Genomic DNA, 23,054 nt, shown 5'->3' on the forward strand with positions numbered 1-23,054 from the left:
CACAGTCCGGAATTCCGGGTCTCTACACTGCCCCTCCCTCCGGCGAGTCGCCGGCCCTCAGCATGCGCTGAGTGATGAGTCGGGAGAGTATCACGCTCCTCCTCTTCCTTGGCTTTCCGTCTTTCGTCACAGCGCCATCTCTTGGTTGACTAAAACTTTAAGTAATCGTCCTGGAGCAAGAAACAGAATCTTACCTCCTCTTTAAGCCTAGCAAATTCCCTCCGCAAAGTCTATAAATACCAAGGGAAGTTACTTTTCAGCTCGCCCTGTGTTTCAAACCGGCCATATTAGGAGGACCGAGACTCTATGGTTAGTGGTAACGAAGGGCCTTTTCTGTCGGCGCTTGCGCAGTGAGAGGTGGGTCCGCATGCGCGCTGGGTTGGGCGAAGCGCACGCTGAGGAGCTTCGGCGTCCGGTGTTCGTGTTCCGAGTCTCATCGTTGTCATTAAGGAGCACGGCGTGGGACCCTAGATCGGTATTCACACACACACTTCAGGTGATTGTCCCCGCAGCTTGCTTTCCCCAAGAATTCGCCTTAGTTATGTCCAGTGACAGGAGTGGTCGACTCGAGGCTAGGCCCCGGGCTAACACCCTCCCCTTTCCCGTTCTTGCGCGGGAAGTGTCTGGACACTGTCGCCACCGCCCGCTGATTATTTCCCGTGCCTTCTCGCCAACCGGTGTCTGGTCTTATGAGCCAGAAACGTGGCTGTACGGGCGGAGGAACCTCCGTGAAGGAACGAGGGCCAAGTAGATTATTACAGCCTCCTTAAAGATGTTTTGTGGTGGGGAGGCCTCTGGAAAACCCCCCGATATAACACCCATAGTTCAGGGCGATTGAATGCTTTGAATTACCGGGCCCGAGAATTTGGACATTTGTTCCCCCCCCCCCTTCTTTTCAGCCCCAGGATACTAACAAAACTTTTCTCTGACTTTATATAGACTGAACTTTTCGCCAAAGAACCAATAGGATAAACCACCATATTTAAGTTTGCTTTTTTAAATGATAGCCCAAAGCGTAACCATTAATAGTGAAGGTCGTTAAGTTTTCACCCTAGTTGTGCATTTCTGTAAGAGTGAATTCCTAAAATTTAAAATCAACTGTTGAAGTCATGCTACTGAAGCGACTTTTTGCCCTGGGCAACTGCGAAAATAAAACTGGAGTCCTTTAATTATGGACGCTGAAAGCCTGAGATTAAGAAAAACTTTAGAGTTACATTGAGGCTCGTAACCCCCATATTTAGGATGCTTTAGTTTTCACTAAGGTAGAAACATTGTTTCTTGAAGAAAGGGTTCGTCAGGAAAGTCTTGATTTTTCTCATGAAGTTGTTGTTAAAGGGGTGGGAACCCTAGACAGTGCATCAAAAATGTAAGTTATGAAATTGTAGTGCCTTTTTTGTGCATATGATGCCAGATGGCAGGCCCTGATTCTCGAAAGACTTAATTGTACTGGTGAGCTTTAGAGCTGAACAAGGGTTTTCCCAGCGTGGTACATTTTATTTTGGAATGTTCGTTGCCCAGATCTGCTGTGGTGACATGACAATGTCCTGGCTCTAGAGGTGCACCTATTGTTAACAGGGGCAAAATACTGATAATGCAAGGTATTTGAAACTGACTTAGAAAAGTGTTTTTGTTTACATCAGAACACATACAGCCTGTGTGGCATTAACTACTCTCTAAAGGCAGAAGTGGGATCTCCAGTGAGAGGTGTGTGGTGCGCCCATCTTTAATCCCACCACTGAAAATGCTGAGGCGAGTGCTCTGAGCTTCAGGCCAGCCAGAGCAGCACGGTGAAACCCCGTGTAAAGTGGCAGTGGGAGAGCCCTTAACATTAATGTCCTACTACTGTGAGGCTTTGTGGATACCAGGTTTAGTGTGAAAGATTTAGGTTTGATTCTTGTGTTTAGTGTACATTATGTATTTGTCCTTGGTTTCCTGTTAATTCTTTTCTATACTTTTTCATAATACCTTGTAATCCTAATTTGTTTTTCCACTGGCACTTAATTCCCTAGAGAAGAATTTTTGTGTACTTAGGAATTGTTTAGTACTTAGTAGTGACTACCCAAAAAATTGTTTTAACAAATTAAATTGCAAAATGAAAAAAGTTAGAATACTTTGAAAATTATCAAAAGGACTGAATAAATTCTTGATTTCTGTTTCATTGACAGAAAAAACATGGGCTTTTAAAAATTATTTTATTTTATATGAATACACTGTAGCTGTCTTCAAACAAGCCAGAAGAGGGCATCAGATCCCATTACAGATGGTGTGAGCCACCATGTGTTTGCTGGGAATTGAACTCAGGACCTCTGGAAGAACAGTCAGTGAGTGCTCTTAACCACTGAGCCATCTCTCCAGCCCACATGGACTTTTTTAATAATTGTTTTTATGAATTGACTAAGTCATCCAACATTTAAGTTCTTTGTGACAAGAATTCCTTTGTAGTTTTAGGCTACTTTATTTCTACTGTAAATAATAAACTGTTCCATTATTTACTCCATATTTTGCAAGCAGATGTGTGCCTTTTAAAGTAGTGGCCATATTTCCATTCTGTTTTCTTACCCTGTTGCCCATAACCTTTAACCAGCTGATTAATACTAAAAGCTTCACCTTTTCAGATGCCACCATTTCTAGAAATTTGCTGAATAAATATGACTAGCAGCTTCTGAGTCTCCTAAAATTGTTGAACATTTTCCTATAGTGTTTATTTTGATGCTTACTCTGAAATTCTGTGTTTACTTCTCCATTTCTCTATGTACAGATAGTTGAAAACATTTGCATTCCCACCCTTAAGAGAAGCTCTGTTTAAAAAATGAAACAGCTGTTTCTAAATGAGTACTTCTAGCTGAGTATCTGCTTTCTTTTGTTTGGTAAATCCTTGTTTTGTTGAGCTGCAGGAGGAATGAGGCTGCCACATGTTACTTTTAATAAACAGTACTCTTAGTTCTGTCCTGGTAGTTTGGCTTAATATGTGAGACATATGTCCACCACTGAGTATGTATATCACTTTCACTTTTGATTATGTTAGATATTTCTAGTTGTGATATTTCTTAATGCATCCTAATTTTTAAGAGTTCAAATGGTTCAAAATTTAGTAGGCTCGAAATCTTACTTTCACCACATACTAGTATATAAAGGAGCAAGTTGCTCAGCCTGCACCTCCATTTCCTTATCTACAAATAGGGAGAACTAGAGAGAAAGTGGTACAGCAAAGAGCTAGGCAATGGCCCGATCATGTAGTAGTCCTACCTGATAGAAACAGATGTCTAAGTCCCACATACATCTTCCCAGTTGGTAGTGGGACTCTGTGCATGACTGTATTTAAACTATACTAGGACAAAACTTCATTGTTCCATGTGCTGAGTGTACAGAGTCTAATTCTTGTTTTTGTATTTGTTTGTTTGTTTGAGGTAGGGTCTCTCTGTGTGGCCCTGGCTTCCTGGAACTCACTCTGTCGACCAAGCTGGTCTTAAACTCATAGATCTGTTGGGAAAGTAAAATATTGAAATATCAAATTTTATTTTCTTAGGCTTTTGGGTGATAGTTACTACCTATCTTCTGAGTTCTGGCAGCAGTTAAGTAGGTTGTGATTAATAAGAAAACATAAAAGCCCTCAGCTACAATTAAGGTCTCAGGACTTCCTTTTTAAAATATAGTGCCATCTGGTATGATTTCCAGCATATGGATTATTAAAGAGAGGGTGCTGGGTACTTGGGGTGGATCTAAGGAGGTGATTATAAGTATCTTTAGTGTGTAGAGATTAAAAGACACTTGGACTGTAGAGGTTTGTAAAGCTCTTCTCAAGAATAGGCATGTGTGTTAACAAAGAAAAACAGGGTAAAGCTGAGTGGTGAATTATTTCCCTGACATGGACAAGGCCCTACCTCATCAAACTCTTACAAAATAATATGTTAGAAATAATCAGTGAGTTAAATCATTTGGGTTTTGGTTGGCTGGTTGGTTGGTTGGTTGGTTTTTTGGTTTTGTTTTTGAGATAAGGTTTCTCTGCATAGCCTTGGCTATCCTAAAACTCACTCTGCAGACTGGGCTGGCCTTGGACTCACAGAGATCCGTCTGATTCCAAATGCTAAGTGCTGGGGTTAAAGGCATGCACCACCACCATTCAGCTTTAACTCATTTGTTATAAAAGTAAATAGAAAATGAAGTCATTTTTGTTTTGAGTGTTGTACCTGCATGTATATCTGTGTGCCGTGTTCTTGCAGTGCAGTGCCCATAGTCCAAGAGAGGGCATTGGATCTCCTCGGATGGGGGCTACAGATAATTTTGAGCCATCATGTAGGTGCTGGAAATGGGATCTGCATTTGCTGAAGAGCATCCAGTGTTCTCAACCATTGAGGCATCTCTCCAGCTTCTTAATATAAAAGTCTTATTTTGTGATACTGTAATTTTGACTACAGTATACTTGACTAGATGCAGCTAATGAGAGGCAAGTCAGGAAAGATTTGCTTAGTGTGTAAATAGAAACTCAGCTTAGTCTACAACATCACAAAAATTTAACATTTGGCATATTGGTTAAGGTTTAAGTAATCAGTCTTCCTTTTATACACTATGTGGCAGTATATGCCATCTGAGCAGACTTAGAGAAAGAGTAGCTTAGGTAATGTCGGAACTGTGTTATAATGATGCCCCCTCATTCCATGACAGTTATTAAAATGTTGGGTGCTGATTTACTGTATTTTGGGAGTTTGTTTTTGCTTTTGTTTTGAGATGGCATCTAGGTATGTTTCCAGGCTGTTTCCAGGCTGTTGTGATCCTTCTGGGTAAGCCTCTAGAGTATTGGTATTACATTTATACACCTAGGTGCCCTACTTAAGTGGTAATATTAAAATAGTGTTTTACTCTTGACATATTCCTTTAATCCTGAGGCCTCATAGCACTTTATAGATAGTCATTATTTTTTAATAGTTTCTCTAAAAGTGATTGCCTAAGCATCACAAAAATATGGAGCATATAAAAACTAAAGTTGAGTCCTGGGTATCTGTCCATCTTCTGACATTTAAAGAGATGAGGAGTAAATGTCTGTTACTTCGTTGTGTTCTTTCATTGTCGGGTCTACAACATTATTTATTTTTAGCTTAACATTTTATTTTTGTTTGTTTGAATTGCAGAATGCCGGGTCTAAGTTGTAGATTTTATCAACACAAATTTCCTGAGGTGGAAGATGTAGTGATGGTGAATGTAAGATCCATTGCTGAAATGGGGGCCTATGTCAGCTTGTTGGAATATAATAACATTGAAGGCATGATTCTTCTTAGTGAATTATCCAGACGACGTATCCGTTCTATAAACAAACTGATCCGAATTGGCAGAAATGAATGTGTAGTTGTCATTAGAGTGGATAAAGAAAAAGGTAAGTGAGAAAAAATAGCTAAGAAACAAACTATAAAACTAAAGTATATATTTTTAAATAGACTGTAGTTAAACTACTATATTTAAATTTGTCAGTGTTCTGAGTCTCAAGAGACAATCAAAGGAAGGCAGTCACTCAGGAATGAATTAAGACTTTATTCCCAGTAGGGAGATCCAGTCTCTGTGGACTGAATGTCAAAAAGACACTCAAAAGCATATTTATTAATTGTTCACAAAAGTTGTGTTTTGGGTTTAGTTTCTCATGCTAAAAGCTCCTGATATAATCTATGTTTCCTGAAGGAAAACATCACGCTTCTGCAACTTTAGTGCTGTTTGTAGTGCTCAACAATGCAAGATATTCAGGTGTGCCAGGACTGTTGTGACCAAAGTCATGCAAAGGCTATGAAGTTCCTTCAGAGAAACAACTCTGTAGCTAACAGAAAACAGTCACTGTTTTCTACAATGATTTCTTCAAGGTCAGAGTACTAGAAAACATTATTTTGTTCTAATGTTTACCCTAGATATAATGATTCTACTAAAATTCTTGCTTCATAAATTCTTTTACATACAAAATTGTTAAAGAAGCACATGGGGGCTGAGGACATAACCAGTCATTTAAATGCTTGATTCCAAGCTGGAGACCGTGAGTTCAGTCCCTTGAACCCATATAAAAAGGTCAAGTATGATAGCACAGGCTGGGGGATTCATGGCCAACCAGCCATGAACTCAGTGAGTTCCTGACCTTATCTCAAAAATCAAATTGAACAACTCCTGAATACACCCAAGATTCTCCTATAGCCTCAACTAGCACATGGCATATAGTGTATACACATAAAACCACATACCCACATCTGCATATACGCAGTCCATGTTTCATTTGTCTAAAATTTTTAAATTTAAAGGACACTAATTAGCTAAGCAGAAACCTCTTACTATAGCTTAGGCTGGCCTTGAACTCACCAACATAACACCTGGCTTTGTCTCCAGAGTTCGGGGATTTAGGGCTTGTGCCACCACTGCCCAACCAAGTTCGAAAGAAACCTAGAGTAGTAATTAACTTATCTTTATTTGTAAGGGAGGGCCCCTAGTAGGACACACCCAGTCACCAAGATCTCAGCACAAAGATTTATTACCCAGGAGTGACAAGGCACTGTGGGGTTTTGCCTCTGTATTAGAAAAAGGCAGACAGTGGGTGTTTTAAGAGGAATAGTTTTTTAGGAGAAAAGGGGAAGCCTATGCTGGGGTCAGTTGGTAAGTCCTGTGTTAGCCAGTGTGTCTAAGGAATTTTGTCATTGACCAAATAAGGGAATAGACCATAGGGCTAGCTTTAGGAATGTAACTTAAAGGGTTTAGCAAGGAGGTGAAAAGGGCAAAACTTGTTTGCGGTGCTTGTGCTGCTAGAGAGCCCTTGAATATTAGTAGACATGAATATGAATCTATTTGGTGTGGGGTTTTTTCTTGATTTAAAATGAAATTAGCAATAAGATGACTGGGTCAAATGTAGAAGTAAGATAAAATAACAGATTTTAGGGGTTTGTCATTCTCCCTCCTGCCTCTAGCAGGGTTTCCCTGCATAGCCCTGGCTGTCTTGGAACTTGCTCTATAGACCAGGCTGGCCTCAAACAGTGATCTGCCAGTCTGTCTCTGCCTCCAAGTGTTGGGATTAAAGGCGTATATAAGCTTTGAAAAAAATGCTATGTGCATACACACACACCTGAACTCCAATATCTAGCTTTTACAATGTTTGTGTGTTGTCCCCTCAACTCCCAGTTTCTACAAAATCTTTCAGTGCTGAATGGATACTCTTTTTTTCCTTTGTATCTTTTTCCATGTAAATCATCACCATTGTGAACACTTGTAAGCATGTTGTATAGTGCTATATATTATACTATACTGTACTAACAGTAAGTATTAGCTTTAGCAGGGTACCTAACATCAAGATTACAGTTATAAAGTAGCAATTATAATATAATTTTTTCTGATGAAACAACTTTTTAAAAAATAAAAGACCAGTATCTTTAAGGGAGATTTTTCTTACAAGACCCAAAAGGAAAGCATGTCATGACATGCATGGCCACTAGAGGAAGCTTTAGTTTGAGACAGGTGACAGAAGGAGCTGTGAAAAAGACTAAACCAGTGTGGTTTTTGTTTTATTTTTGGTAGTGATGTCAGGGAGTAGGCAAATTATTTTAGCCCCAGCTGGCTTCACAGTCTGCCTCCCTGTGAGGTTATAGACATGAACTACCTCCCATAATAGAATCTTGTAAGGTAGGATGACTGACAGAGCTGGCCAGTTTGAATAATCCTGGAAAGTATTGGGATAAAGGGATTGCCAATAATTTATCCAATTTCTCCTGACTTGATAATAGGACAAGTACAATATTGGCATACTATGTGAGAATAGCTAGATTCCAGATTTGAAGTTTGCATAAAACTTCTAAGAATTTGCTGGCCCAGGGAGAGGCTTTCTCAAGTTACTGAGATGGCAAATATGGAAACATCAGTACATACATACTTGCATGGTAGCACTCTTTTAATCCCATCAATCAGGAGGCAGAAGCAGGCAGATCTCTAAGTTCGACACTATCCTGGACTGCAGAGTTAGTTCCAAGATAGCCAGGACTACATAGAAAGATTCTCAAATAAAATAAAAGGCAAAGTGGTGGGATACCTTTAAACCCAGCCAGCACTCAGAAGACAGAGGCAGGTGGATCTCTGTGAGTTGGGAGGACAGCCTGGTCTACAGAGTAAGTTCCAGGACAGCCAGAGCTACACAGAGAAACCCCTACTTAGAAGGGGAGTGGGAGGGTTAGGTCGAAGCTAGACTCATTAGTTTGTGCCTTTTGTGGTCTCATCTAGTCAGAAGACAGGTAGGAAGAGCACGCCAGAGATACAGGCAATGTGGCAAGACCCTGTTTAGGTTGTGAGTAGCTTACAATGTTTCTCTGTCATGAAATCCTGGGTTTAATCTCCGGTAAAGATAGGGGAGAAAAGAAAACAGGGAGAAAGTAGTTACTATAATATTATTGGCAATTTTGATTAATGGCTCCATTTCCAGGAGATTCCAAGCCCTCTTCTGACCCCAGGGTACCAGGCATGCATATGGTGCATAGGAATTACATGTGGGCATTAATTACAAGCACTCATACAAATAAAAATAAAAACACTTCTAAAAATTCTAAAATATACTAAGTTTACTTAAGACAGGTGAAAAATGAAAACCAAATTGGAGAAAAGGAAAACAAATACTTGAAAAATAGATCTGAATCTTGTTGTATTAATATATTAAGTGTAAATCAAACAAGTATTACAATTAAAAGGCAAAGATTTATAGGCTAGATTTTAAAAAGCAAGACCCAACAACAATGCTGTCATACTATAAATATGAAGATGGTAGATGATATATTGTGCTGACATTTGACAAAACACCAGAATATCTATTAATATCAGATAAAGTAGACAAGAATTAAGCAGGAACATTTTTGTGATGGTCAAGACACAGTAGCTGTTGATATGTATGTGCACTAGAGATGAATGGTGTGAAGTAAAAATTTAAAACGGATGACTCTAACTACAGTTGGAGGTTTGGATAGCCTTTAAATCATTAATGTAAGAGCCATATCCAAAAGTAATTTGTTACAAACTTTGACCAATTTATAGAACACTATACCCAGAAAAAATTAAACATAACATTTGTTTCATATGTGTGTGTCTTGCTTGCTAAAATATTAAGTTGGGCCATAATAGAGCTTTGAGTACATTTAAAGGTTGAAGTCATATATTTTCTGATCATTTTGAATCATCATTCTTGAGTGGAAAAAGCAAACATTTGCTAAATTGAACACCCGTATATTAAGGCCACTGGATATTTTGTTATTGTTATGTTAGAAAAGGTGTAAAGCCTAAAATGATTAGGTTTTTAGTTAAAGAGAAAATGAGAGGCTAAGGATATACCTCAATGGAAGGACCTTGCCTAGGGTGCGATGCTTTGGGTTTGAACCCCAGCACCTGAAAGGGTGTCAGAGAAAGAAAAGAGGCATGATCAAATGGAGTCAGACATAGTGACTCACACCTTTAACCCCAGGACAGAAAAAGCAGGCATATATGTCTGAGATCAATGCCAGCCTGGGCTATCTTGAGACCATCTTTTTATGTTGGTTTGTTTTTTTTTTTTTTTTTTCTTTAAGGCAGCTCATTTTAACAAAATTATACATACTCGTTTATACACTAAGTTATCAACAAGGGTCAAGAAACATCTTAGTGGTGGATGCATTGTCTTTTTAAAAATAATGCTGATACGGTTGGATGTCTATATGCTAAAAATATGAAAATGATCTTACCCTATAAAAGTATCCTAAAATCATAGACCTGCATAAAATTTGAAACTAGCTTTTAGGAAAAAAAAAACATAAAAGTAAGGTTTTATAACTTTTTGCTTCAATTTCTTAAATTAAAACATTTAAGAATCTGTGAGAAGAAAAAAGATAATTTGAACTTAAGTGTTAAAGGCTAGAGAATGAAATGACAAAAGAAGTTTGGTTTTTTGTTTGTTTGTTTGTTTTGTTTTTTCTTTTAAGTGTAGTCTATGACACTTTCTCTGTGTTCAAACCCAGCATAGGATTGTGGCTGTATCTATTATGGTCTGGATAACTGACATTCTATAATCTGAGTCCTAGTTTCTTCAGATTGAAAGACCAAAATCTCTGGGAAAGAAAATCTACCATGCAGATTGTTTTAAAGGTTCAGCAGGGTGCTTTAGCTGCTGCTGTCTGAGTGTACTGGTCGCTCAGAAGATGGCAATGTCACCTCCATTGAGAATCACCTCTGTTCAGTTTGTTTGTCTTGAGACAGGGTTTTCTTGTGCTGCTCTGGCTTTAAACCTACCATTGGCCAGGCAACTGTGCTACAAGCCTTATTTCCAGCACTCCAGGAGTTGGAGGCAGGTGAATCTAAAGTTTGGGCCAGCCTGGTCTAGCAAGTGAGTTCCAGGACAGCCAGGGCTATACAAAGAAAGCCTGTCTTGAAAAATCAAAAACAAAGCAAAGCAAAAGGCTTCTGCACTGCACCTTCTGAGCTCTAGAATTAAGAGGCATGTGCCACCACACTTGCTTTGACAGTAGACTCTTCATCAAATCATAGTGAATTCTCAACTGTCCTGGTGCTGAGGGAAAGGTATTTAAGTAGGTTTCAAATAAATTATTTAAAATACTAATTTTTTCTAAAGCAATAAAGAATATATAATTGCCGTGTGATAAAAATATTTCTGAAATTTATTTAAATCTTTCATAGCAATATTTTTGTCCATGATTTTAGTGTAGATTGTAAGTTTCTCTCTCAGATACTTAATTTGCTTATTAAGTTGTTTTTAATCACATATTTATACTTGAGCAAATAAATTTTATTTTAAAATATTTTCATGCAGGATATATAGATTTGTCAAAAAGAAGAGTTTCTCCAGAGGAAGCAATCAAATGTGAAGACAAATTCACAAAATCCAAAACTGTAAGTTGCTTCTCTTTGTTAAAGATTTTTTAAATTTTGGATGCTATAGAGATAACTCAATACTTAGAGTACTTGTTTTTCTTGTGGCTTGGATCCCAGTACCCACACCCAGCAGCACCTAACTGATTGTCACTTGAGTTCTAGGGATCCGATATCCTCTTATGGCCTCTGTGGGTGTTGTGTGCACATGGTCATACCCAACAAGAATACATATAAAAGCATAAATAAAAATAATAGATTTTGAAGCAGCATTCTTGGTATACACGCCTTTAATCCTCATGAGTTTGAGGCCAGCCTGGTCTACAGAGTGATTTCTAGGACAGCCAGGACTATTACACAGAAAAACCTGGTCTCGGGAAGGAAGGAAGGATACATGAATGGGTACTTAGAGGGGGAGGGAGGCATGGGTGGAAGAGGGAATGGATGTGGATAAATGAGTAGAGATTGATTGGTTTATATGTTTGTTTTGTGTATAAGTGTTTTGCCTGAATGTATGTGTGTGTGCTGTGGCTGTGTCTGATGCACAAGAAAGTCAAATTCGATCCCCTGAGACTGAAGTTAAAAATGGTTTTGAGTCACCATGTGTATGCTGGGAATTGAACTCAGGTCGTCTGCAAGTGCTCTTGCCCACTGAGTCATCTTTCAGCCCCTGATTCTTTGTTTTTCATGACATTATATTTTCTTTGTCTTTTTACTAGAATTTTGGTCCTATCCTCAAGATAAAATGGGTTTGGGTTTTTTTTTTTTTTTTTTTTTTTGTTGTTGTTGTTGTTATTTTGATTAATCCAGAGTGGTAATTTGATGCCTAAAAGCAGTCCTCCCGGCAGTCCTGTGAGAGATTGTCTTCATGAAGGTTAATTCATGTGGGAAGATTGCAATTGGGACCGCTTCCTGATCCTGGCCTGGGTGAAATGGGGGCAAACTGAGCACTAGCATGCACGCCTTGACTGCTTTTCTCAGACTTCTGCCTCCAACCTCCTTATCTGAAATGTAACCTGGTATTGTAAGCCAAATAAACCCTTCCTCCTTTACATTGCCTTTATTAGGCTATTTTATCACAGCAACAGAAAAGAAGCTAAGACACCCAGTAAAATAAATAATGAAAGTCTCACACACCCTAGACTATGATCCAGATCTCTCCTTTCATTTTATGTGTTTACACATCTGAAACATGTAAAAGAAATGTTTGGGGTTTTTTCTTTGTTTTGTTTTATTTTTTTAAGTAAAACTTTTTTTTTTTTAAGACTTGTCATTCAGAAATATATAGTCTTTGAACTTAACCTTTAGCATTATTTGACTACATATTAGCAACGCAGAATGCCAAGTCATGGTGGTGCACGCCTTTATTGACAGCATAGGAGAGTGTGGTCAGCTTGACTAAGTAGTTGCCACCCTTTCAAGACAGGCTAGGGTTGTAGTTGAGACAGAAGAGCATTTACCTGGTATAGAGAAGGCTGCACTGACCAAGTAGAAGTGTTACCTTGATTCTTCTATGTTTCTAAAGCACTGCTGTAAGCAATTTGTATATTTTTGGTCTCTAGGACACTGTCAGATTGGGTGTTTGCCTGGTACAGTGATGTATACCTATAGCCCCATCTGCATGCAGAGCTAAAACAAGAGTTTGGTTTCAGTCCAGTCTGGGTAATATAGAAAACCTCACACTCATAGACAATAGCATAAACAAGAGTATGTGCCCAGAATGATAAAATTAAACAAGCAGTTTAGGTCCTTTTCTTACTCAGTTTTGATATGAAACAATTTATTACATACATACATACATACATACATACATACATACATTTGTTCATTCATATATGTGCATGGCATGGTACACATGTAGAAGTTAAAAGATCCTTGTGGGAACCAGTTCTCTCCTACCACATGGGTCCTGAGGATTGGACTCTAGTCATCACTCTTGATGATAAGCACATCTACTGAGCCATCTTACTAGCTCAGGAAATAGCTTATTTTTCTCTAAATTTGTATTATTTTTAGGGAGTCTAATAGGTAAGTAATAGAAGGATAATCGTTAAATGATAAGAGAGCTTTGAACAGTTTTTCCCTTACAGTGTGATTTTGTGTGTGTTCGGTCATGTAAGAGCACTCTTGGTAAGGAAAGGTACTAAGTGCTTTATTGGTAGTGAAACAAATTCAAATATTAATATAAATAAACCCAATGTCATATTTCTGCTTATCCTTACTTGAGTTGATTATTGTGAAGGAGTGACTGTTTCTTTATGGAAAAGAAATTTGTAGTTACAAATTTTATTGTTCGGGAATTATTGAAGTGAAATTATATCTGCTAAAATATGAAAATGCCTCTTTGTGGCTCTCTTTCAAATTATTGAGTTCTTTTATTTTGTATCTAGGTTTACAGCATTCTTCGCCATGTTGCTGAGGTATTGGAATATACCAAGGATGAGCAGCTGGAAAGCCTATTCCAGAGGACTGCCTGGGTCTTTGATGACAAGTACAAGAGACCTGGATATGGTGCCTATGATGCCTTTAAGCATGCAGTCTCGTAAGAACACCTAGATTCTGTCTTTCTGTCTTACCTGCTAAGTCTTAGCACTCAGATTGATTGCCTGGCATCTAGTCATAGAACACCCAGACACATTTAATTTAACTTTAAAAACAGTTCGATGTAAAAGGCTTGTAATGTGAGCGGATCCTATGTGGTCGTGTGCGTATAGTTTTCATGTGTCATATTTACATGGCTTTATCTCATACTGCTTCCTTGTACATTTCCATTTCCTTGGATGGTTTCAGGACCAGTGTGGGCATCTCACCCAAAACAGTGCAGCTTCTTGCTTCCTGTCCTTGCTTTGTCCCAGGCCACATTAGCTCACCATGTGGCCTCATAATAGAACTTTCTAACTGGGTTTGCTTTGCTTCTTAAAAACCTGTGATTTTTACACTATAGTCCACTGTATTTTTTTTATAAGTTCTTTATTAGGCTCTGGTTCCAAACCTGGGTTTCTCTGGTGTCTTTCCTTGCCTGACTTTGTTATCTAACATAGAAATACCATAAAATACCATTTCAGCAACTTTCTTGCCGATATTATGAGCCTTTGCCCTATTTTTCCTTTTGTTATATCCAGACTTCAAGTGATCCAGACTTCTCTGCAATTTTAGATTACTAGCTATTGCTAGAAAGTAGTCAGTTGGTGCCTCTGTAAATTCAGGGTCTACCTTAGCTGTGTCTTCATTGCTGCCCAACATCTGGTCTTTGCCAGTTATTGCTCCCACCTTTATGGTATATGTTTCTCAGAAGCCCTCTTACCCGTTCACTCTTGGTTAATGTGCTCACCACCCATCTACTTCCTTCCAGACCATTTGAAAAGTTCGTACCCTTCCAGGTCTCAAACTAATCCTACCTCCTGCCACTTACTCCTTTGCATGGATCTTCAGCTTTTTCCTTTATTGATTTCTACACATACATACACACACACACACAAATTCTCATCTTTACGTTGACTTTGTTTTGTTTTTTAAATAGGAAGCATCATGTAGCCATTTACTTCACCACTGTCTTGAGGTTAATTTCCAGCCTTTGTTCTGCTAAGAACTGGTTTCCTCAACACTTGTTGATGTCACCAGTATTCAGCTCAGGCACACCAGCTCCCCGCGGGTCTCGTACTGCTCACTCCTCAGCACTGTTTATGCATACGTGATTCATAATGCCTCACATTCCTTTTAATTAAGAAACTAAATTTCTGAATAACTGGAAACTTTTCCCCTTCAGACCCAATGTCACTCATCAATAAGCACTATCCTGAAGTCATGTACTTTAGGTTTTTCAGTATACAGTGTTCATCATCTTTAATCCAGAGTATAAAACACCCCCAAAATGTGAAAGTTTGTGAACCAACATTATGCCTGACCTTCTGTAACAAGTAGTGGTTAAAATTCAGTCACACAAAAGATGCTTGCAAATAATATTTTTAAGGGGTCTGTATAAGGCACACATGAAACATAATGAATTTCAAGTTTAAACTTGGATCTTCTCCCTGAGATACTTCATTCTGTATGCATAAATACTCCAATCTTGGGAAACTATAAAATATTTCTATTCTCAAGACTTGACAAGTCCACAAAAATACATATAGGATAAACTGTATTCAAACTTTAATCCATTGTTTATCTTTCATAGGCAAAATGAAGTTGCATTTTGCCTTATACAGTTGAGTAAGATTTCTCCAGATTGAAAAATGTATACCTACTTCATCATTGTCTGTATCATTTCATTTTGAAATTCTGCTGCTCTATTAAGAGATTTTTTAATAGAGTAACAGAATCCATTTTTTGTCCATTTTCAAGCAGTTTTGTGAATAAATGAATGTGCATATACCTTTGAGGGTTTCTAGATAATACCTAGTAATAGAGTTGTTGAATCTCATGATTAATTTTATAAATACATCAAATATAGTTATATCTATTTGGTTTTGCCAATATACTCCAAATTAGTTCTGTTTATATCTCCTAGCAACTGTATAGATGATACTGATGTTTTCCCTCATCTTTACTATCATTATACATATCTTAATTTTTTTTACTTTTGGTATAATTAATTTGCATGCCCCTGCTTATTCATCAGCTTTGTGTGTTCATCTCCTGTTCTTTTAGTTTTGGTTTTCTTTTTTTATTTATTTATTTTTTTCTTTCATTCAGTTAACATGGCATTTTAGCTAAGCCCTTCCCTGATCCAGGTCTTGGACACTTGAGAGGGTTAAATGAAATGCTGGTTTCTGCATGAAGCCCTTCCTGACCTCACCAGCAGTAAATGTTCTCCTGTCCCAGGGCCCAAGTGCTGTTTCTAAGTAGATTCTAAGGTCTTGAATTGCTTATTTTAGCCAGATCTCTAAAAACTTTGTTTTGGTAATCAGTTGTTTTCTCTTTGTTATATTCTTTATTTGAATTGTTTCATTTATTCTATGAGACACTGTTGATTTTTTTTTATGATTTATTTGTATATATGAGCACTCTATTTGCATGTGTGCCTGAATGACAGAAGAGAGCACTAGACAGACAAGTGCATCAGATCCCACTATAGATGGTTGGGAGCCACCATGTAGTTGCTAGAAACTGAACTCAGGACCTCTAGAGGAATAACCAGTGCTCTTAACCACTGAGCCATCTCTCCAACCTAGTTTACACATTTGGAAAGAGAAAAGAAAACATAATTAAAATTTTATAAGGTCAGGATTTCAACTTCAGTGTTGAAATTAGTGCTTTATTGTTATTTGTATTGCTCTATAGGGTGTTTGTTTTCATAGTTATTAATAATATTACCTTGAGAGTTCTTGTTTTGTTTTTTTTCTCAGAGACCCATCTATCTTGGATAGTTTAGATTTGAATGAAGATGAAAGAGAAGTACTCATTAACAATATCAATAGGCGTTTGACCCCACAAGCTGTCAAAATTCGAGCAGGTAAATGCTTTCTAAATGACTTTAAATATTGTGTGTGCCTAAACAAGCTTTTAGTAATGAGACTTACCAAAACACTGCTATATCAACAACTATAAATTTTTCTAAATATATTTTTTTTTTTGGTAACAGACTTTTAGGTGTTGTTTTGGTTTGTTTTTTGTTTGTTTGTTTGTTTGTTGTTGTTGTTTTTTTTTTTTTTTTTTTTTTTTCCTGATTGGGGAAGGGTTATTTGACTGCTTGGGCATTTTGTTTTGGGTTTTACATTCAAACCAGGGCTTCATACAGTCTGGATAATTACTCCACCACAGTCTCACATCCTTGGTCCAAGAAATTATTCTACAAAATCGTAGAATGTATTGGCACAAATGAAATAGTCCTAGAAGGTTAACTAATTTTAATTTAGCTCTTTAATAAGGAAGTGTTATTTTGCCTTGGCTTACAATGTAAAATGTTTCAGCGGGACAGCAGTATCCTTCCGCACCTTTGTACTGATCTATGCTAATCACCTGGAATATTTTCAGACATTCTTCCTGTACAGATACTTTACAAGAACATGTATGTCTAAGGCAACAGTTCTCAACCTATGGGTCTCAACTCCTTTGGGAGTCAAGTGACCCTTTCACAGGAGTTACATATCAAATATTTACTTAAAGATTCATAACAGTAAAATTACAGTTATGAAGTAGTGATGAAGTAATTTTATGGTTGGGGTCACTACATGAGGAACTGTATTAAAGAGTCACAGCGTTAGGAAGGTTGAAAACCAGGGTCTAAGGGGTAGAGGTAGATAAATAGGATGGACCACATTCTTAACATTTGTGAAGCCCTGGGTTTATTCCCTAGCTAGCACCAGCCCCCAATAAAAATTCATAGATGTTAACATTTCCTATTCGGGAACAGACTATCAAATTTATATAATTATAAAAATATATATATATACTTACCATCTATACAGGTGTTCTAAAAGATCTGCTGGGTCAGTACTGACAGAATGGCTCAGCAAGTAAAGCCACTTACCAACAAGCCTAAATAACTGAGTTCAAACCTAGGACCTACATGAGAGAAAGAGACTAAAGGGTGTGCCGTTTCTAAATAGGTCTAGACAGTTTGCTGTCATGGTGTATCCTTATTGTCATTTCTGATGCCTTCTTTTGAATTTTTGTAATTTTAGACATTGAAGTAGCTTGCTATGGTTATGAAGGCATTGATGCTGTAAAAGAAGCCCTGAGAGCAGGTTTGAATTGTTCTACAGAAACCATGCCCATCAAGGTAAGTTATGCATTTTCTTCCATCCTGCTCTTCAGAACCTTGTGGTCAACCTCTGTTAACAGTTAAACCCAGGGCCACTTAGTCATGGTCCCAGTCTTTTCCCTTCTTTGCTGGTCATGTTGGGTAGAAAAGTACAGCTCAGTGATAAAGTACATGCCTGACATGTTCAGTCCCCAGAGTGTTGAGGGTCTAAAAATCTAAAACCCAAGCAGTCACAAGAGTCCAATAAAGCGAGATATTTGACCTGTCAGGATAACAGCACAGACTCAGGGGCCAAAATGTCATAGAATTTTTAAGCATTAAAATCACAAACATCTATGCCAGGTTATCCCTACAGTCAGGGTTTAGGGATAAGGCTTCCTTGGGAATGTGTCTTTGTGGTACACTTACCCTGTTCCAATATGTTGGGTTATTCATTTGCAGTGGGGCACCTTCCTAGCATTTATGCCTCAACTTGACAGTTTTTCACATACATGTCTCTCACCAAGCAGGACATCAGTTTCCCAGGGAGGTCTTAGAGACTTAAACTTTATTTAACCCCTATTCAAGATGGAAGTTTTATTCAAAATTGTCCAGTTCCTTCTTTTAAGAGTTTCCTAAAAACAAAACTATCATGGAGATTAGAAAGCCAACTCAGGTTAAAAGCTATTGTTCCCTCTCTCTCTCTCTCTCTCTCTCTCTCTCTCTCTCTCTCTCTCTCTCTCTCTCTCTCTCTCTCTCTCTCTCTCTCTCTCTCTCTCTCTCTCTCTCGTTGATATTTCTGGGTGGTGGTTGCAGCTTTGGCTTTTTGATGGTACTTACCATCAAATGTAGAGGGTTTCTTTTATTATTGGACTAGCAATATTAAATTTTCTTTACAGTAAGAAGTTGCAATACCCAAAATGTTTGCAGTGCCTTGGGAGGCAATATTTTTTTAACAACATACATTCAACTGGGTGGTTGTTACTCAGAATTTCTTAGAAGGATTTCTTCTATCAATTTAGAGATAATTCACCTTTCTTTTTTTTTTTTTTTTTTTATGATTTATTACCACGTGTGGTGATACATGTCTTTGATCCCAGCTTTTAGGAGGCAGAGGCAGACAGAAAAGATTTAATTTTTACTTGTGTGTTTGCCTGCATGTGTGCCATGTCCATGCCTGGTGCCCACAGATTCTCTAGAACTGAAGTCACAGGTGGTTGTGAGTCACTGTGTAGATGCTGAGAACCAAACCAGCATCCTCTGCAAAAGTAATGAATGTTCTAAACCACTGAGACATCTTTCCAGCCTCAATAACCCATCATTCTGATGACTACCACCAGGATCACCCAGAGGTTATAATTTTTTATCTTCAGTATTATAGTGGACTGTATATATGTACTATATCAGTGATCTGACTATATGTTATGGTTAGTGTTCATTTCCAACCTGACAGTGTTCTCCTGGGGCATGTCTGTGCAAAATCGTAATTACATTATTGGGGTACACTGGCCCACCCACTGAGAATGACACCATTCTCTGAATGAATCCTTAACTGTAGAAATGGAGAAGAAACTGAATAGACTGAATGCATGCATTCCTTTCTGTCTTCTGACTTTCTACATAATGTGACTATTCCCACTGCCTCGACTTTATGCCATGATGAACTATACTTTGAATTGTGAGCTAAAACAAGTCCTTTCTCCTGTGAATTGTTTTTGTTAGTGTTTTATCACCTCAATAAGAAAGAAACTAAGAGACTGTATTAATAAACTGATCTAGAGAACTGGGGGGCAGATCGAGATGATTTCTTCATGCAGCAAATTAATAAAACAAGTTTTAATATCCTGTGTGAGTATGATCATAACTTCACTTTGGTCTTTTTCTTTTAGATTAATCTAATAGCTCCACCCAGGTATGTGATGACGACAACAACCCTAGAGAGGACAGAAGGCCTCTCTGTCCTCAACCAGGCTATGGCAGTCATCAAAGAGAAGATTGAGGAGAAGAGGGGAGTGTTCAATGTTCAGATGGAGGTGAGATCCGGGTCTTACTTTCTACTTTGTTCTTAATGCTTTTGCGTTATTGAAAACTCCAAAGCTGAATATTTTTATTTCCAAGTATTTAAGTATTCAACAAGCCAGAATAGAACTTACTCAGTGGTGGTAAGTCAGCACAGACCAAATTGTTAGAAATGAAAGTTTTGTGGGTTTTTTGTTTTTTTAACTTTAAATTTTTTAATTGGCCGGTAATACTATTGAAGTCAAATCTGCCCTACTGTTTACTTCATTTTGAAATTGTGCCTCTTCCACAGCCCAAAGTGGTCACAGATACAGATGAGACTGAACTTGCGAGGCAGCTGGAACGGCTTGAGAGAGAAAATGCTGAAGTGGATGGAGATGACGATGCAGAAGAAATGGAAGCCAAAGCTGAAGATTAACCTTTTGGAAAACAGTCCAATTTAAGGAGTACGAAGCAGCCCTTTCTGGCTGTAAACCCTAGACTTGAAAGTTTTCCAGTATTGAAAACTTCAAAGCTGAATATTTTTATTTCCAAGTATTTAAGTATTGAACAAGCCAGAATCTAAATGCCCTCCTTCATGTCAGCTGTTTTCACATAGTGGCTCTTAACACCTCAAGCATTTTTTAAGGGAGTGGCTTGATTTGACCAGAGACTTAAGCAGCAGTCCTAAAATTGGGCTTGCAGTTTCCATTTCTGATGTCTCTGGATTGGCACCCTAATGGTTCAGAGATTTACCAGGGGCTCCAAACACCAACAATCCTAATCTTTCTATATAAAATGTATTCGAGCAAACATCAAATAAATTTCTGGGATATTTAATTGTAGGCTTCTTCCTTCTTGTCACCAGTTAAAGCCAGTCTGAATGCTCAGACCCTAATTATATTCATATGGTAGAAGTCGATGGGCAAGTCATCAAATGACCTCTACAGCAATAGACTTTCAAAAGGAATGTTAGAGAAGTAATTAGGAATTTGATCCCTAGTAGAGAAAAACCTTGAAATTCAATGAAAGAATTATGTGCCTGTTAACTTATTTGAAACCACTGATCACTTGTGTGAGAGAAGTCATCACACTGGGTCCCTTTGGTATGTACTAAGCTACTTACCTTGAATTGATAATTCAAGGGATGTTTTTAAGTGCTGCTGCTTTAGTGTAGTTATTTTGAGCAGCATCACCTAACTAAAGGGGACAGTTTCCTCTTTATCTGGTAGGTGCTACCTAGGTTTTTAGTTATATATATCAAAAACAAAAATAACAGGATGTGATTTAACACAATTTTTTGTGTTCCTATTTTTACCTTCACAAGCCAGCTACTTGAAAGGTTAATGTGCAAAATAATTTTTTTAGTAACACACATAAAGTTACAGCTACAGTAGTCACTTGTAGAGAAGTCTTCATTTAGTTTGGCATGCTTGTCTTGGGATAGTTATCCTAATGATCATCTGTAAGCAAAAGTCTATATACTTTTATACAAAAGGACTATACTGAATGGGAAGCGTCTAGAGTTGGGTACATAGCATATGCTATGGCTCTAGTACTTAGAAAGTTGAGTTGGGTACATAGCATATGCTATGGCTCTAGTACTTAGAAAGTTGAGGAAGAAAAAATTCCTTGAGCCTAGAATTGCTAATCAGCCTGGACAACCATTGCAAGACCCTGTATCGCAAAAGTATTAAAAATCAGAATGTCGCAAGATGCTTTATTGCCATTTATGAAAGTTTGTCCTTTTGTTTAACATAGTAGTCTGTTAGCTTTTTAATCTACTGGTGTAACTTCATGACCCATTTCCAGGGAGCCATGCTTGCCAGTCAGCATGCCATGTTGCTAGTATTAGGGAATCTGAATGTGCTCCAATTGGCTGTGTAGCAGTGGTTCCCAGCCTCTAATGCTGAGACCCTTCAGTACAGTTCTTCACATTGTGATGACCCCCAAACAAAATTATTTTTGTTGCTACTTCGTAAGTATAATTTTGTTACTGTTATGAATCATAATGTAAATATCTGTGGTTTTTTGATGGTCTTGGGCAACCCCTGTGAAAGGATCTTTTGACTGCCTTGGGTTATGATCCAAAGATTGAAAAACACTGGTCACGCATCAAGAAACAAGTTTAGGGCCAGGTATGTATGCCTTTAATCCCATCATAGAAGTGGCATATGTATGTCTGAGTTCAGGCCTAGCTGGTCTATATATCAGGTTACAGGTCACCCAAGACTATATAGTGAGACCCCAGAAAAATTTTCAAGTTTATAAGAACATGAAGTTGTTCCCAGAACTGCAGTAGTAACTGTAATCCCAGCTAATTCAGACATAATACAGAAATGCTTCCTCTAAGGAGTTAGAAATGTAGCTGAATTGGTTTAGTGCATACCTAGCAAGGCCCTGGGATCAACCCCCATTACCACAAATGCATTATCAAGTATAACAAGTGCCCTTCTAGGGATTGTTTACTGAAAAGTTTTATATTTAAAAGAACAATTTAGTCAGGTTGGTGGCATATACCTTTAATTCTAGCTCTTGGGAGGCAGACAGATCTCCGAGCTTGAGGCTAACCTAGTCTACAAAGTAGGTTCCAGGGCTGTTACACAAAGAACTCTGACTCAAAAAAAAAACAAGATTTAAGCCAGGCAAGGTAGTGCACACACTTAATCAGAATAGTCTCAAGACCAGGTCTACGGAGCAAGTTCCAAAACAGCCAAGCTATACAGAGAAACCATGTCTCAAAACAAAGAATTAGAAATAGCTTGAAGCTCCATGATAACTTGTATTCCATCTGAGCTTTTTTGCTGGGTCCTACAGTTTTGTAAAATGGTGACTAGCCAGGGAGGTCATTACTGCAGTAAACCATGAAGCCAGGCATACCCACCCAGCCGTCAAATGCTCAACATTGTAAGCAACACATAGGACTTACACATCTTGGTTCTTCTACCAAAGCCTCATTAAAAATGCTAACAGTTCTGTTTTCCTTCTTCTACCTTTGATTACAGTCATATGGCCATTATATGACAAAATGAACAGTATTTTAAGACTCCTAACAGTGAATTGAAACTGACTAAAAAGAAACATTGAGACTGCTTTTTTACATCAGTTTTATAAGCAAACATAACCAACTTTCACAATATGTTAAAGTTTTGGGGGTTTAGGAAGTTTCGGTTGGTTGGGTATTTTGGGGGTGGTGGGTATTTCAAGATGTTCAAGTTCTTAACGAGACCTATGGAGATGTGCTGATCTTTGTGCCACTGCTCAGCTGCCCATGTGTGTCCTGGGTAATTTTTTTTTTACGTCGAGAACAATTAAAGTGAGTAGGCATGAAAGAGTTGGGTCTGATGCCTTGCCAGCTTCACTGCTTTGTCTCAAGCCAATGCTCGTCTTTTAGAACTCTTGAAAATTGTCTCGCCCATAGCTATCTATGGGAAGCATGGCTCTGGCAATTTGGAAGCAGGAAGCTATTAAGCCAAATGTAGTTTAATTCAGATAAGCACCTGTCAACATTCTAAAAGTAATTCTA

The 23,054-nt window shown here is 38.1% G+C and overlaps 1 protein-coding gene across 1 annotated transcript; it reads left to right on the plus strand.

Moving 5' to 3' along the window:
• The first annotated feature begins 356 nt into the window (after nt 1-356).
• Nucleotides 357-22,674, plus strand: EIF2S1 (eukaryotic translation initiation factor 2 subunit alpha). Its single transcript, XM_080915006.1, has 8 exons — nt 357-496; nt 5,127-5,368; nt 10,790-10,869; nt 13,239-13,390; nt 16,194-16,300; nt 17,472-17,569; nt 19,420-19,563; nt 19,842-22,674. Exons 2-8 carry the CDS (start codon nt 5,128-5,130, stop codon nt 19,965-19,967), a joined length of 948 nt encoding a protein of 315 aa, XP_080771132.1. The 5' UTR covers nt 357-496; nt 5,127; the 3' UTR covers nt 19,968-22,674.
• Nucleotides 22,675-23,054: the final 380 nt, after the last annotated feature.

This window comes from Micromys minutus (genome assembly GCF_963924665.1).
Source record: "Micromys minutus genome assembly, chromosome: 1".
Taxonomy (NCBI): Eukaryota; Metazoa; Chordata; class Mammalia; order Rodentia; family Muridae; genus Micromys; species Micromys minutus.

Excerpts from the sequence above, each read along its gene's own strand:
- EIF2S1 (XM_080915006.1), top strand. The coding sequence starts at position 5,128 with ATGCCGGGTCTAAGTTGTAGATTTTATCAACACAAATTTCCTGAGGTG. Across the intron at positions 16,301-17,471 it reads AGCTGTCAAAATTCGAGCAG|ACATTGAAGTAGCTTGCTAT; the intron begins GTAAATGCTTTC and ends TTGTAATTTTAG. Across the intron at positions 17,570-19,419 it reads CAGAAACCATGCCCATCAAG|ATTAATCTAATAGCTCCACC; the intron begins GTAAGTTATGCA and ends TTTTTCTTTTAG.